At 39.0% G+C, this 17,326-nt stretch overlaps 1 protein-coding gene and 1 pseudogene across 1 annotated transcript; both read left to right on the forward strand.

The window, feature by feature from the left end:
* The first annotated feature begins 5,754 nt into the window (after nt 1-5,754).
* On the forward strand, nt 5,755-10,562 carry LOC124696550 (tau-cadinol synthase-like). Its single transcript, XM_047229264.1, has 7 exons — nt 5,755-5,882; nt 6,853-7,111; nt 7,412-7,784; nt 9,015-9,233; nt 9,333-9,468; nt 9,836-10,084; nt 10,172-10,562. Exons 1-7 carry the CDS (start codon nt 5,796-5,798, stop codon nt 10,460-10,462), a joined length of 1,614 nt encoding a protein of 537 aa, XP_047085220.1. The 5' UTR covers nt 5,755-5,795; the 3' UTR covers nt 10,463-10,562.
* Nucleotides 10,563-12,162: 1,600 nt separating this feature from the next.
* Nucleotides 12,163-16,966, forward strand: LOC124698203 (annotated as a pseudogene).
* The last annotated feature ends 360 nt before the right edge of the window (nt 16,967-17,326 follow it).

The following is a 17,326-nucleotide window of genomic DNA, read 5'->3' on the forward strand; positions in this document are numbered from 1 at the left end:
GGGGAGGATCCAACGGCACGTAGGGTGTCGTTCGTTGGCCCTAAGCGAGGATGTTCCGAGGATCAACCTCGTGTTGGTTTTTAGGCCTTGTTTAGGATCGGCTTACGATCACCGTGCGTGGCCGCGAGGCCCAACCTGGAGTAGGATGATCCGATTATGCGGTGAGAACCCCACATCGTCGTAGATCTCATTAGCTTTACCTTGATCAAGCGGGACCACCATATGTCGGACACCTCGTCCGAATCATGGGTGGATCGGCTCTTTGAGCCGATTCACAGGATAACCTCGAGAGCCGATCGAGGCTCGTATTTAACGTTTACGTGTGTGCCCTGCAGAAACTAAGCGAGGCATCATCCACACCTTCCTGACCGGGCATAGGTCAGGTGGCACGCCCTCGTGATAAACATCGGTGCGTGCGACCAGGAGGCTTTGCGGGCCATCGCTCAGAGGGACTAGGGCCAGCCGCAGCCCTAGTTGTTCCCGGCTCTACGGTGTTGCCCGTCTCTGCCCGCCAGTGGGTTTCTGACGTCAACAGCTGGATAATCCGGGCCGGATATTTTCGAAATATCCGGCCCCCCAAAAATTGGCTAAGGACCAGAGGCGACGCGGCTCAGTAAGGCCCTGGACATGGGCCGGACTTTTGGCAGGACATTTGGCCGGATTTTTCCCAGGGCCGGATTTTTGGTGGGGGGCGGATTATCCGGCCCCAACTTAGGCCGGATTATCCGGCCCTCGAAGTCTCCAACGGCTGGATTTTGGGGGGGGGATTTATACCCCCCTTCTTCTACCTTCCTCCTTGCTCAATCATTGAAGAAATTCTGCCAAGCCTCACCACCATTAGAGCCACCTCAAGAACTCAAGATTTGCAAGATCACCTCCCTCACCCAACCAAAGCTCTTGATCTTTGGAGATTCGAAGGAGAAGACACCGATCTACATCCTCACCGAAGCGATTTACATTTCCTTTTCATATGCTTGAGGGCCCTCTTGCTAGTTCCTCTTTGGATCCCTAGTTGTTTGTTGTTGATGTATTGTTGTTGATTGTTGTGTTGTTACAGATTTGGGAGCCTCCAGTTTGGTTGTGGATGTGTGTCCCAAGAACTTTGTAAAGGCCCGGTTTCCGCCTCGAGGGAATCCCTTAGTGGAAGTGGGCTAGGCCTTCGTGGCGTTGCTCACAGGAGACCTGAGTGAAGTCTTCGTGACTGTTGGTCTGGCTTTCGTAGCAACCACACTCCTCCAAACGTAGACCTACCTTCTTGCAAAGGAAGGGAACTACGGGAATCAACTCCGTGTCTCCGTGTGCTCCACTCTCGGTTACCTCTATCCTTTATCTCCTCTATATTGCATTGCTATATCTTTCTTAGTCGTTGACCTTGTCATATAGGTAAATTCACATAGTTGCATATTTAGAGAATTTACCTTTGTGTCAAGCCTAAATTGAAAAAGAACTAAAAATTGGTTAGCACCTATTCACCCCCCCCTCTAGGTGCGGCATACGATCCTTTCACTTGCCCCATCCCTGAATGTTAATATTTGTTTCGACCAACAAAGTATGAGGCATATGCTATCTAGTTGATACCACTTGGCTCTTTCTTCCATTTTAGTGCCGATGATTAGAATGTTTGGTCACATGTACACTCGGGGGAGGAGCAAGCGAGCCTGGTGTGATGGCACAAATATCAATCTCTTGTGCATCCTACCTGGCCTCGCTTACTCCATCCCTGAATGTTAATATTTGTTTCGACCAACAAAGTATAAGGCATATGCTATCTAGTTGATACCACTTGGCTCTTTCTTCCATTTTAGTGCCGATGATTAGAATGTTTGGTCACTTGTACACTCGGGGGTGGTGCAAGCGAGCCTGGTGTGATGGTACAAATATCAATCTCTTGTGCATCCTACCTAACCTCGCTTACACCATCCCTAAATGTTAATATTTGTTTCCACCAACAAAGTATGAGGCATATGCTATCTAGTTGATACTACTTGGCTCGTATTTGAGCTGGACTTATTCATTTATTTTGGTCTTTCTTTCATTTTAGTGTCGATGATTAAATTTTGTGGTCACTACACTTGGGGGCGGTGCCAGTGAGCCTGGTGTAATGGCACAAATAACAATCTCTTGTGCATCCTACCTGGCCTCACTGACACCGTCCCTAAATATTAATATTTGTTTCAACCAACAAAATATGAGGCATCACCACAAACAATTCGCCGATGATTAGAATGTTTGGTCACTACACTCAGGGGTGGTGCTAGTGAGCCTCGTGTGATTGCACAAATATAAATCTCTTGTGCATCCTACCTAGCTCACTAACTCCGTCCCGGAATGTTAATATTTGTTTCGACCTACAAAGTATGAGGCATGCTATTTATTTTATACTACTTGGCTCGTATTTGAGTTGGACTTATTCGTTTATTTTGTTCTTTCTTCGAGATATAGCCGATGATTAGAATGTTTGGTCACCGTACACTCTAGGGTGGTGTAAGTGAGCCTGGTAAGATAGCACAAATATCAATCTCTTGTGCATCGGACTTGGCCTCACTTACGCCAACCCTGAATGTTAATTTTTTTTTTTGACCAACAATGTATGAGGCATTTATTTATTATATCCTAGTTAGCTCTTATTTGTGTTGGCCTTCTTCGTTAATTTTGGTCTTCGTTTATTTTGGTCTTTCTTCCATTTTAGTCACTACAAACTCGGGGGGCGGTGCAAGCGAGCCTGGCGGGAGAGAGGAGGGATCAGAGGAGGAACCGGATGAAGACCACTTTGTATCTCGAGATGGTGAACTTTGTATGAATTAAGAGTTGTATGTGAAACATTTGAGATTTTCCACTATATGTGTATCTCGATCGGGCTCTAAGTAATGTGATGATGATGTTTATATTATATATGTGCAATGTACATGCTATTTATATTATATCTGCATATTTATGTATATAATCTATATAATATATGTATATTGTTGTATATAACATGTATGTGTACAGCAGGCAGTACAAAATCGTGTATAATACGAGCAAATTCTGTGGCGCACTAAACACTAATTCTGTGGCGCACCTATTTCTGTGACGCACCGAGATAAGGGTGCGCCACAGAATTCCTTAATTTTGTGGCGCATGGACTGGTGCGCCACATAATTCTTATTTTTGTGGCGAAGATTCTGTTGCGCACCACCCGTGCGCCACAAAATAGGTATTTTAGTGCGTCACTGATGAGGTTTTTTCTACTAGTGGTTGTACCATTATTAGAAGGACTAGTGTGTACTCGGTTCAAGTATGATATTGTACTTACCAAAAAAAAAAGTGTTAGGTGTGGACCCAGAGCTGTCACGATTGATGCAGTGACAGCTAGGGAACGTCATACTCTCACATAGTCATATATAGGGTGACACTTTTTAGTTGACGTATCTCTTCATAGGCCACGAGAACGTCTTCAATTATACGATTCTTTTAATGCGCCGCATATAGCATGGCTCTTTTTTTTTCTTCGCGTACACATGTAAGCTGGGTGTGGTCTCAGCAGATCCACTAAAAACAAGATTATACTCTCCTAATCCCCGTAGAGCGTGTGGTTTGATCCGCAAACAAAGTACCAAGATTCACGCGAAATGAGGCATACGGCGATTCATGTGGTTAGGCGGAAACAATTCATGGCACTAGTTTGTAGATGCTTTTGGGCTTTCAAGTTTGTTCTCTATTGCACTAATTTTGAAGATGCTTCAGATCTGAGTTTTGTCCCCCATGACGCTAGTTATGCTGAATGGCTGTTTATAAAGGAAAAGGAGATACACATTATTAATTAATTTGCTCTAAAATGCGGAAACTTAAAACTGAACGTGGGTGCATATTCACCTATGTACAAAATATATTTTGAAAATTTTAAAAAATTGGGAAAAAAGTTTCACATGTATAGGGACGTGTTCTATGCGTGTGCACCTAAAGTTTCACATAAAACCAATATTTTTTGTGCCATGTGTAAAACGATTAAAAAATGTCTCGAGAAATGGATTATTTTATCATCAAAATTTGTCTTTTCTACACAGGGCACAAAACAGGTAGATTTTTGCTGAAACAACTTTGCAAGCATATAACATGTTAAGATATACACGAGATATTTTTTGAATTTGTTTGACATCTTTAAATATGTTTAAAATGCATTTCAAATAAAGAGTGCATATGCACCTGGAAACACCCTAGCAAACCTATAGTATCAAAACAATAGCAAAGAAGGCGAGCGGCCCGTACACAGGGAGGAAAATGAGGCGATCCCAAAGTTGTGGCTAAGGTTCACATCTCCTCCACCGGCGAAGTTGTACAATCACTAGAACAAGCCGAAGACGCACTGCCAGCCTCGCTCCTCCCTTAATGGAGTTGGATAAAACTTATCGTAGTGGAGTTTGTTGTAGTAGTCAGACATTAGTCGTGCTAAGCCCCCAAAAGGGCTAGCCCACCAGAGCAACAACCATCGCCATAGAAGAGAATCATAGACCAAACAGTGCTTGTAGTCATCGCTATACCCTAATGACAGTATGTATGCACACAACCAAAAAGAAGTCTTCAGTCCTTGTAGCAGTAGCCCAAAGACCAACAAGACAACACCTAAAACTCAAGTTCTTCAAAAGGGATCCCTCCAAGAATCTACAGTCTATGTCCCTTACAACAATTATCGATTTGATCTGAACCGTGACAACCACTTCCAGTAACGAATAAAAATATTTGGGGTGCCAAGAACCAGGGGCGAATCTGGTGGGGTTTCATGGATGCCATGGCACCCTCAAAATAATGCAAAATGGTTTATTCAACATTACTGTACACTAGTTTGCTAACAAATTAAAGCCTATGCTGGAAGAACAATGCGTTTTGCCTCATAGGTGTAGATACACCTGTTAGGAAAAGTAAAATTTAAATTTATTTTAAAATGTTAAAAAATCGAATAAATTCCTCATCGTGCATCTGAACATCCTATGTTACCTCATAAAAGTTTTGCAGGGAAAAATATTTTATGAGGCCTATGTAAAAAAGACAAAGAGATGTCTCGTAAAAAACTTTTTTGGAGTATCAGAAATTGTCTTTTTTGCACAAGCCATAGAAAATAATATTTTTTCTTGACACTTTGTGTGCAGGCATATATATTGTGGAAGTACACCCCCGAATTTATTTTCGTAATTTTTAGACATTTTGAAATATGTTTTTTTCAGTAATAAGTGCATCTCTACAGCTATGAGCCAAAATGGATTTCCGATGCTGGAAATATTTGTTGAAATTGTGACGAAATTGAGATCAAATTATACTCGTGGCACCCCCTGAATTTGAGATGCTAGATCCGCCAGTGCTAAGAAGTAAGAACCAACAAAATCAAAGAGCACCCACACCAAAATGAGAAGAGATACGTCCACGTCATATGAATATGCAGGTCTTTCTTGCAATACACTGTTCTTTTACCGGCAGCTTTGCTGACACTCGATACCTGTTTGGGTCGCACTTCTCTGTATGTTATCCAACTACAGTTGCAATGCCGTACCGTTAATCGTGTTGGTGCCAGTTGCTATCTCGTGGTAGGTGGTACGCGTGATAATCAATCCGAGTACAGTTTTTTTTGTTTAACTTGCCAACGCCCAACAACCAATAAATAAATGACGACTAGTTTTTTTTTAGATGAAAATGACGACTAGTTGTTCAAAGAAAATCGCTCGTACCGCCTATATAAGACCATCTGCCATTCCATACTCTTTCAGAGCTAGTACACGCACTACTATACAAACAATTGATCACCGGTACATATATACGTCGTCATGGCCACCGCTCCGGATACGGCGCCTACGTTTCATCCCACGATATGGGGTGACTTCTTCATCCACCACAATCCAGAAACATTGCAGGTATACTCGGTAGAAGATTGATCACATTTCAATCTATGGTATGTTTCTCGCTCAGTTTCAGAAATCCAAGCATGTAGAAATCTGCATGTATAATGTTTGTTAGTTTTGAGTTAGGTCCACATGTCTCTTTTAACACTATACTCTCTCCCATTGCCTCCCCTTGCATCAAAACAAATCTAAATACTAGGGTCAACCTCTCCTGGCATAATAAAGATTTAATTTTTTTTACAAAGAGCATATATTAATATCGCGAAGATACCAATTATACCCAAATGGTTTGCTCCCATCATTCTTCAAACAGTAAGAGAACCGCTAAGGGTGGTGTGTGGACAATGGCAGATCTAGGTTTTTTTTCGAAACCAGGGCAAGCCACAAATGCAGTTACTTTTTTTCGAAATAAAATGTAAGGACACTACGGAAGCACAAAATGGGAACTGTCTAAATGCAGCCAAAAGAGGTTTCAAGCTCAGCTCTAGAAACACATGACCAAATACATTTCAACTAAAATTGAGCCTTCAGCGCTCAAATTGAAGTAAAATTTATGTGGAAAGTACCTAGTCTGTCTACATGTCTTCTCCGGTTCTGTCTATATATGTGAGTGGGTGGTACGTCTTCTATCAAAATGTAATTTTCAAGGTGAAATTTAAGAACGTTTGCCAGGTACATATAAAACTAAGTAGATTCATCAGCAATACTAATTAATGTCACAACTATTGGAAATCTATTCATTCTAGAAGCAACTTTCTTATTTATGTTTGAACATGACATGAATGTTTTGCATATATGATCTCCAAATAGCTCCATAATTTACACCAATATTAGTAACAATTGGTACCTGCAAATTTAATCGAGAAACATCATATGAGCAAAAACTGCTATCTTCTCCACCTATCACACACGTAAATAAACTATGTCACATAAAATAACTTTGTTTACTCTACCTAACATTTATTTTTTGGTATGGAAATAGATGTCTGAGGAATGCATGAGAGACAGGTCTAGTCAACTGAAGGAGAAAGTGGTTGGCGTACTTGAGGCTTGCAGTAATATAGTTGAGAAACTGAACCTTGTAGACACTCTCCAACATCTGAGCATAGATCATCATTTCCATGAACAAATTGTATCCACATTAAGAAGCACCCATGCTTCTGAATTCAATAACTCTAGCCTTCATGATGTTGCTCTTCGATTCCGCTTACTGAGACAACATGGATTCTGGGTATCTCCAGGTATGTACGAAGAAGAAAACGCCATAACATAGTATATATGGTATTATATGTAATTAACCTTCTAGTTTTACCTGCATATTGATTGCTCTTAAACAAGATAATTTTACTGGATGTGAGGTATCATGCACCTGCACCTGGTAGTACTAATAGTGAAACATCATCGCAATATAGCACGTAAAAGCAACTTTGTTGGAATATCAGTGTGTTACTCGCTTAAAGGACAACACATATGATCCAAGAATGACCAAACTGTAGCTAATATGCTCAATTTCTCATAGATGTATCATGTATATCTTGCAGATGTATTCGACAAGTTTAAAGATGAAGATGGGGCGTTCAAGGTTGACATAAGTAACGATCCAAGGGAACTATTAAGTTTATACAATGCAGCACATCTCTTAACTCATGGAGAGACAGAACTTGAAGAAATTATCTTGCTCGCAAGGCAACACCTTGAGTCTATGAAAAGTGACCTTCAGCCCCCGTTGGCTGAGCAAGTCAAGCGTGCTCTTCACTTACCACTGCCAAGGACATTGAAGAGATTAGAAGTGTTGCATTATATGTCAGAATACAAGGACGAGCCAATGCATAATTCATCTATTCTAGAATTAGCTAAACTTGATTTTAACCTTTTGCAACGCCTCCACTTAAAGGAGCTCAAGGATCTCTCCAGGTAACACACATATTTGCCATAAAATATTGATAAAAAGTTGAACTTCTTAATATTAGGATACTAAATAATGTAGAATCTGATAAAAAAACGAAGGAAAACAAACTCCTAGTGTCGCTGAAAGTTTAATAAAGCATACAGAGACTAAGTCTCCACCCATGTTGAAAAAAATAAGTACAATGCACGTTCCAGCTATGTGCATGCCACCATCATCAAACCTGGGTCCTCATGGCGCTGACTAATAGACCAAATACAGATCATGTTTGTACATAAGCACATAACCTGCATAGTAGAGTTCATATTCCTTTGTTGAAAACAATAACGCTCTGATAAGCATTAGTGACCAAGAGCTAAAGCTCCAACCATGATCAAATAATGTAAAACATCTAGGGACATTGACAAGAATCAATGAAATGGTTTATTTGCAAAAACAATCATGTAAAATCTTTTTAACTTTCAGTTTTGTGTTTGTCCAAGGAAAATCTAACAAACCATACCCATAAGTACTACCTCTGACCTGAAAAGTAGGTCATTTATACAAGGTTTACCGGCCAAAAATTTGTAAGTTTGACCGTGCCTATATGTGAAAAACTGTTAGCATCCATGAAATATAATTTATATTGCAAGATTTATCCTCAATCTATTTTGATAGTCTTTAATTATTTATGTAAGGCAACATGTTTGCAAAAAAATGATGGTCATATTACCATCTCAAAGATTGTGTGGATATCCTTAAAGACCTGCATTTTGGATCATGCGAGTGCAAAATATTTAACCTATCTAGATCAACCAATCAAGTAGGCTACTAGGCATTATTATGTTCTTGGAAAATCTATGGCGTCCTCTTAATTAGTCCCACAACTAGCCTTTTCATAATATTTGTCAAGATATTACAAAGGGGACCCTATTTTGATTTATATATAGTTTCTTTTGGTTCATTTAATGTGAGAGACCATGTATGAGTGTTTTTATATTGACTGAACAATCATGCATTTTTCTAGAAGAATAAATTTCCTTGCCAAAAAATTACGTTTGCGGCCATGCAAGTTTCCCCCCTTCTTAAATGTACGGATCTCATGTTCAGTTAAAAAATACTCATTTAAAATGCAAGTTTAGCCCCATAATCTGAAATTTATGCCTAACAACTTTGAGACATCTTTCAGTGCATATATATTTTTGTAAATGAATGCTATGATTTATTTTATAGAACAATAACAACAAAGTCAATTTCAGATGGTGGGAAGATATTTCTAGAGAAGTGGGGCTAACGTACTCGCGGGACCGCATTGTTGAGTGCTACCTATGGTCATATACGGCATACTATGAACAAGAGTATACACGTGCAAGAATGATCCTTGCCAAGATAATTGCAATAATGGCCATGACAGATGACACTTATGATGTACACGCTACTTTGATGGAGTGTAAACAACTCAATGAAGCTATACAGAGGTTTGAATTTGCATCATGTTGATTGATCTTCTATGTTCAGGATAAAACATTCACTCACATAATTGCATTTGAAGGTGTGACTAATTAAAGTATATGCAGATGGGAGGAGAGCGCTATTTCTCTTCTACCAGAATACCTCCAGAAGTTCTACCTCAAGCTGATAAGCACATTTAAAGAGTTTGAGGACGAGTTGAAACCAGAAGAGAAGTACCGTGTATCTTTTAGCACAAAAGCGGTACATCATTATCTGATTTATTTTTCCATTATCTTTCCACGATGATTTGTCAATTATTTAACCTTTTTTTCAAATAACACAAATTGTAATTGGTGCTTCAAATCTAAACTACCTCAAATCGAAAACTTTTTTCCTTCATAAGAACTCTGATCTACAAAAGGTTATGCTATATATACTCCCCCACAAGCATGTAATGGTATTAGTTGTAGAAATCAAACATTTCAACATGAGGTAAAAGTTATGCTATATGTACTCTGTGCAAACATGTAATAATATTTCAAATATAATATCTTATTGTATACATTTATATCCATGCTACATTATCCCAAAAATTTATTAGAAGTATGATACATTTCTTTATTCGCAGTTTCAAATATTATCAAGTAACCATCTCCAAGAAGCAGAATGGTTCCATAAAAATCACAAGCCCAGATTCAATGATCAAGTGAAGGTATCTAGTATATGCTCTGGCGCACCATGGGCATGTGTTGGCTTGTTAGTTGGCATGGGTGAAACTGCAACCAAGGAGGCACTCGAATGGGCACTCGGTTGCACGGATGCTGTCAGGGCTTGTGCAGTGGTGACACGTTTTATGAATGACCTTGCTGCATTTAAGGTAAAAATTAGATCTCCAAGATTACCACCCATATTTTCTACCCATTTACCATGGCAATAGCCCTGATGAAGCATGTGTTGTTCACAGCAAGGAAAGAACAAATACGATGTGCACAGTTCAGTGGAATGTTACATTAGTGAGCATGGCGTGGCAAGTGATGTCGCCTTTGCCAAGATAGGTTCTATGATCGAAGATGCATGGAAGACCACAAATCAAGCACGCTTTGAGCGCCCTGAGCTACTTCCCGCAATACAACGAGTCGCGAACATAACAACCAGCATGATGTTCTGGTATGATGACCAGAAGGATGCTTTTACCTACAGCAACGGCCTTGAAGGGACGATTAGACGTCTGTTTGTTGATCCTATTCCCTTCTAGATAATGACGATGTGGTACATGTTTGTTGATGGTTTGATTCACCGGCAGAGCACCAGCATGACCTCATTCTAAGAAAAGTTGTATCATGTAATGTTTTCCAGTTGGGCTTTACTGCTTGACTGTTGTTTTCTTGAACAATTACAGTGAATCCTATAAGGCTTTGTATTATTCAGTAGTATTACCTCAAGTGCAAGAAAAAGCACCTGTAATTTGTTATGTGCAAGATGTATTTTTTCAGATTGTGTCACCTGCTTGGCTGTTAAATTGAGGCTGTCGGTAGGTAGGGTGGATTGGGGCGGGGTGTATCTGTTCCGTGTTCAAACTGGAATTTTTTACCATCTTTCTGGTTCTGGTCTGGATTGTTGTATTATATATTTTTAGTTGGATATATTTAAGCTGTGCAACATCAATTACAAGAATCTTAGTTCATCTTGCATGTGTCGTGGGCTGTAGGGGGGAACCAATACCAGCTGAGAGGGCAGGCTATATAGTCCTGTACAATCACGGTGTGTCGAGAAATTATTCTATTCTACTATATCTGGGACACGATAAACAAACCAATTTACTTTGATCTAGAATTCAGCCTTCAAGTCATCTGGCGTTGGTTTTTCTGGCTTCTGAAACGATCCATGCAGCAGCAAAAGCAAAGAGTTGCTGACGACAAAGATGGAGCTGATGTTTGAGTGACATACTCCCTCCGTTCCTGAATATAAGCCATAGTATTTTGAGAAAAATTCCAGAATATAAGGTTTACGAGGTTGCCCCACTTGTATGGAAAATATTTTAAGTGATTTGATTATGTTTCCTTAGCTTATGCAAAGTCCTCTATTAGTTCACGTTAATTGCCTAGGGTTAATCCCAGCCAAACATGGTGTAATTTTTCCAAAATGTGTGTTTTTTAATTTTCGTGCTAAAAAACTATATGGCTTATATTTAGGACCGGAGGGAGTATATAATTAGAAGGGGTGATGATGCTGATGTATATCCAGCAGTATCTAGCAGTATCTGTCCTCATTAATTTAGTAACTTTTTATCTTGGTTTGACAATGTACTATGTCAGTTGAACATTTCAACGTATTATGGTAAGCAGAAAAAGGTTATGGCCATTTGGAGAAGAAGGAAATTTGGTTTGTTTTTAGAGAAAATTCCTTATATGACACTGGCTTAAAACCAGGTTCCTTATTTTACACTGTTTCACAGAGAGTATTTTGATCCATCAGCGAAAAAAATGATGGAGCAATGTGACGGAAATAAGGCAGTGTCATCTATGGCAAAAAAAACACAATGCATCAAATAGTGAAGAATTTTTTTTATCTAGTGTCAATTAAGGAACCTGGTTTTAAGCCAGTGTCATATAAGGAATTTCTCTTTAATCAGGACCGTGACAACCACTTGCAGTAACGAATAAAACTATTTGGCGTAATCAGAGAAGCACCCACACCAAAATGGAGATACGCTCACGTGAAGTGAAGATTCAAGTCTTCCTCACAGTACACTGTTCGAATATGAACTCAGTATTAAAGGGTGCCCAATTGGCCAATTGCTCTCTCGTGGTACACGAGATAAGTAAACCAAACCAACTTGCCCAGCTGTTCAAAGATTCTACGTAATGCCTATATAAGGCCATATGCCGTTCCATGTTCTTTCAGAGCTAGTACACACTACTATACAAACGATTGATTACCGGTGCATACATTTTCATGGCGTTCTCCCACGGTGCTACCGTTCCAGAGACGGCGCCTGCGTTTCATCCCACGATATGGGGTGAATTCTTCATCCACCACAGTCCAGAAACATTACAGGTATGCTTGTGTACATGTACATCGGTAGTACTGTATTACATTTCAAACTGTGGTATAAACTTATTATCCTGGATTATTGATTTTTGGCTTACTAGCTAGTCGGAGCTGTTCCTTAGTTGTACACTTGTACTGAATAATACGCTGCAATAAATAAATGGATGTGGGCACTACTCTGTGCAGAGGCCGGGGTTTACACTCCTTTACGAAATAGAAAGATACACCATGTATGCTAGATTTACTCTAGCTTGTAATAATGCACACAAGAAACTGGGGAGAGGCGTCTGGTCTCCCAGGTGCACCTACAAATTTATGTTTCGAGCCATTAGCACGTGTGGAACTTGTTACCCCAAAAGGATAACTTTAGTGTCTTGGGGATAAATTACTTGTTTTCTTTTTGCAAATCCCACAAAGCAACATTTTGGTGTGAACAGTTACATGCACATAGGAAACTTGAACTTGGCATGTGAGTTTATTTCAAAGAAGATGACATCAACTTTTTTGTTTTCTTGAAATTGGGGCGGGTGCTTCCAGATACACCTTAGAATTTCCCACAAAACTCAATTCCAGTTCAATGTAGATAGCCATGCTTAGCATATTTCATCCTCAACTATGTTTAGCATTGTAGTGGACTACAATAATGTTTGGCGTATTTCGAGATTTTGCCAATGTTTTTATTTGGCTCACCTGCTTTTGTCATTTTTCATGGCTATTTTTCCTATAAGTAAGAAAATTAATTTAGCACACAAGTCAACATAAACTGAGACTTAGTCTACTACTACTCACTTCGTTCAAAAATGCATGATGTTTTTTATTCGTTAAGACAAAGCTTTCATCAAGATATTATATGGTTACAAAACAAAAACCACAAAGATAAGTAAATATTTTTTGATGCAATTATAAGCAGGCAATAAAAGGAAAGACTCCTTATCAATTCATTTGTTAAATTAGAAACTTCCATGTAGAAAATATATATGTGGGTGCTCCATAAAAAACAACATCTAGAATTTACAAAATACGCGAGAAGAGTACCATATATAAGCAAGAGGTACCCTATAATTCTTAAGCACTTTTGCAAGGTATGAAACAAAGTACATATTCATTACCAATGCTAGTTAATGATACATATATTGGAATGTTTTATGTTAGAAGCAATTTTTCTATTTACGTCTCTTTCTCTAAAATAGGTCCCCAATTTGTTCAAATGTTACTAGTAACAATTGATGTCTAGGGCTTTAATGGAGAAACGTCTTGTGAGATAACACTGCTATTTTTTCGCCTATCACCCAGCTAAATAAACGTTGTCATGCCAAAAAAAAAAAGTTCACTCTGCCTAACTTATATTTTGGTATGGAAGTAGATATCTGAGGAATGCATGAAAGACAGGTCCAATCAACTGAAGGAGAAAGTGCTTGGGGTACTTGAGGCTTGTAGTACTATAGTTGAGAAACTGAACCTTGTGGACACTCTCCAACATCTGAGTATAGATCATAATTTTGAAGAAGAAATTTTCTCCATATTAAGAACCATCCATGCTTCCGAATTCAATAGCTCTAGCCTTCATGATGTTGCTCTTCGATTCCGCTTACTGAGGCAAGTTCTGGGTATCTCCAGGTATATACTAAAACCATGTGACCCAAGAATAACCAAACACTAACTAATGTGCTCAATTTATCATCATGTTATCATGTATATCTTGCAGATGTATTCAAAATGTTTAAAGATGAAGATGGGACGTTCAAGGTTGACATAACTAATGCGCCAAGGGAACTACTAAGTTTATACAATGCAGCATATCTTTTAACTCATGGGGAAACGGAACTTGAAGAAAGTATCTTGTTTGCAAGGCAACGCCTTGAGTCTATGAAAGGTGACCTTGAGTCCCCGCTGGCTGAGCAAGTCAAGCGTGCTCTTCACTTACCACTGACAAGGACCTTGAAGAGAGTAGAAGTGTTGCATTATATCTCAGAATACAAAGATGAGCCAATGCACAATTCCTCAATTCTAGAATTGGCCAAACTGGATTTTAACAATCTGCAATGCCTCCACTTAAAGGAACTCAAGGATCTATCCAGGTAACACATATTTGGTATAAAAGAGTGATAAAAAGTTGAGCTTCTTAGTATTAGGATTCTAAATCATGTCGGATCTAATAGAAATGAAGGAAAACACACTCCTAGTGTAACTAAAAGTTTAATACACCAAAATGTGTATACTAGGTCTCCACCCATCTTGGGAAGATACTCCATGACAGCCTGTTCCAGCTGATTACATGCCACCATCATAAAATCCAGGTTCTCCTTATGCTAAAAGATAGACCAAGTATGGAGCCACATAAGCACACAACATGCACAGTACAGTTAACATTCATTATGAAAAGAAATATCATTGTGACATCTACTTCAGTTGATTGGACCTGTCTTTCATGCATTCCTCAGACATCTACTTCCATGCCAAAATATAAGTTAGGCAGAATGAAATAAAAAAAAATTGTAAGACAATGTTTGTTTAGCTGGGTGATAGGTAGAAAAAATAGCAGACATCTACTAAAGAGCAAAAGCTTCAAGCAAGATCGAAGCATGTAATCTATTTGTGGCTGTACCATCTCGATGCATTTCGAGGAATCAAGAGAAACTATCATTTCCAAAAGCACTCATGTACAATATTTAACTTTTCTTTTCCTTTTCTGAGGAAATTCTGAGGTTCCAAACCCTTAAGAAGTACTACCTCTGATCTTAAAGTAGGTCATTTTTTAGATAGTTTACCGACCAAACATTTGTGAGTTTGATCATGTATGAGATTAAATTTCTAGCATCCAAAATATCGCATTGATATTACCAGATTTATCCTTAATTTCTTTTGATAGCATTAAATTATTGATGTGAAATAACAATGGTTGCAAATAAATTAATTTTTGGGAAAGTACCATCTTCAAGATTGTCTGGATATCCTAAAATACCAGCATTTTGGATCATTGTAGTGCAAAATATCTAATCTAGGCTCAACCAATCAAGTACACATCTAGGCATACACATATGCTGGGAAGGGCTACGTTGTCCTCCTAATTAGTCTCATAACTAGCCCTTCTGTAATATTTCTCGTGAATCTTACAAAGGGAACCCTACTTTGCATGATATATATTTGATTCTTAAGGTTCAATTAATGTGAGAGAGACTATGTATGAGTGTTTTTATATTGGGTGAACAATCATGCATATTTATGTGAGAAATAAACTAACTTGCCCAAAATTTGAATTTGATTTATACTTTCGTACTTCAAAGTTCAAAGCCATGCAAGTTTGTGCAAAAGCGGAGAACATTTTGTTCAGTTTAAAAAATTTCAAACAGCCATGCAAGCTTAGTCCCATCAATAAAAGTTATGTCTATACTTCTGATAAATGAACCTGGTTACAATTTCTTGTATAGAGCATTAACAACAAAGTTCATTTCAGATGGTGGGAAGATATGTATAGAGAAGTGGGGATAACATACTCACGGGACCGTGTTGTTGAGTGCTACTTATGGTCACATATGGCGTACTATGAACAAGAGTACACGCGTGCAAGAATGATATTTGCCAAGATAATTGCAATAATGGCAATGATAGATGACACTTATGATGTACATGCTACTTTTATGGAGTGTAAACAACTCAATGAAGCTATACAAAGGTTGGAGCTCGCGTCATGTTGCTTTATCTTCTCTGTTTTAGAATAACACGTGCATTCACATAACTGCACTCAAAAGTATGACTAATTGAATTACATACAGATGGGAGGAGAGTGCTGTTTCTCTTCTACCAGAATACCTCTAGAAGTTCTACCTCAAGATGATTTGCACATTCAAAGAGTTTGAGGACGAATTGAAACCAGATGAGAAGTACCGTGTCTCTTATAGCACAAAAGCGGTACATCATTCTCACCTTACAACCACAAGATGAATATTCCTTAGTGCTATATTTTAATTTGTTTCTAGAATAAGCAGATTTGATACACAGCCTTACTGCCTACATCCATATCATTGGTGTATATTATCCAGATCTTTTATCGGAAGTACAAATGCATTTTCTTCATTTGCAGTTTCAAATATTGTCAAGTAACCATCTCCAAGAAGCAGAATGGTTTCATAAAAATCACAAGCCCAGATTCAATGATCAAGTCAAAGTATCTAGCATATGCTCCGGCGCACCATGGGCATGTGTTGGCTTGTTAATTGGTATGGGTGATACTGTAACCAAGGAGGAACTCGAATGTGCGCTCGGTTGCACGGATGCTGTCAGGGCTTGTGCAGTGGTGACACATTTTATGAATGACCTTGCTGCATTTAAGGTACATATTAAATCTCCAAGACTACCACCCATATTTTCTATACATTGACCACGATAATACCCCTGATGAAGTATGTGTTGTTCACAGCAAGGAAAGAACAAATATGATGTGCATAGTTCAGTGGAATCTTACATTAGTGAGTATGGCGTGGAAAGTGATGTGGCCTTTGCCAAGATAGGTTCTATGATAGAAGATGCATGGAAGACCACAAATCAAGCACGCTTTGAGCGCCCTGAGCTACTTCCCGCGATATAACGAGTCGCGAATATAACAATCAGCATGATCTTCTGGTACGATGACCACAAGGATGCTTTTACATACAGCAACTGCCTCGAAGGGACAATTAGGCGTCTGTTTGTCGATCCTATTCCCTTCTAGACAATGGCGATGTGGTACATGTTTGTTGATGGTTTCATTCACCGGCAGGAGCACCAGCGCTACCTCATTCTAAGAACAGTTGTATCATGTAACCTTTTCCAGTTGAGCTTTACCGCGTGACTGTTATTTTTCTGAACGATTACAGTGAATCCAATACAGCTTTGTATTATTCAGTATTACCTAAAGTGCAACAAAAGCAGCTTTACTTTCTTATCTGCGAGATGCATTTTGTCAGATCATGTCACCTGCTTGGCAGTTAAATAGAGGCTGTGGGTAGGGTGGATTGCGGCATACTGTATCTGTTCCGTGTTCAAACTGGAATTCTACCATCTCTCAGGTTCTCGTCAGGACTGTTGTATT

The sequence above is a fragment of the Lolium rigidum genome, chromosome 3 (assembly GCF_022539505.1).
Source record: "Lolium rigidum isolate FL_2022 chromosome 3, APGP_CSIRO_Lrig_0.1, whole genome shotgun sequence".
Lineage (NCBI taxonomy): Eukaryota > Viridiplantae > Streptophyta > Magnoliopsida > Poales > Poaceae > Lolium > Lolium rigidum.

Bases quoted from the DNA above. Each gene is read 5' to 3' on its own strand.
- LOC124696550 (XM_047229264.1), top strand. From the start codon at position 5,796: ATGGCCACCGCTCCGGATACGGCGCCTACGTTTCATCCCACGATATGG. The intron at 5,883-6,852 runs GTATACTCGGTA...GTATGGAAATAG, and splicing joins ACAATCCAGAAACATTGCAG to ATGTCTGAGGAATGCATGAG. The intron at 9,469-9,835 runs GTACATCATTAT...CTTTATTCGCAG, and splicing joins TATCTTTTAGCACAAAAGCG to TTTCAAATATTATCAAGTAA.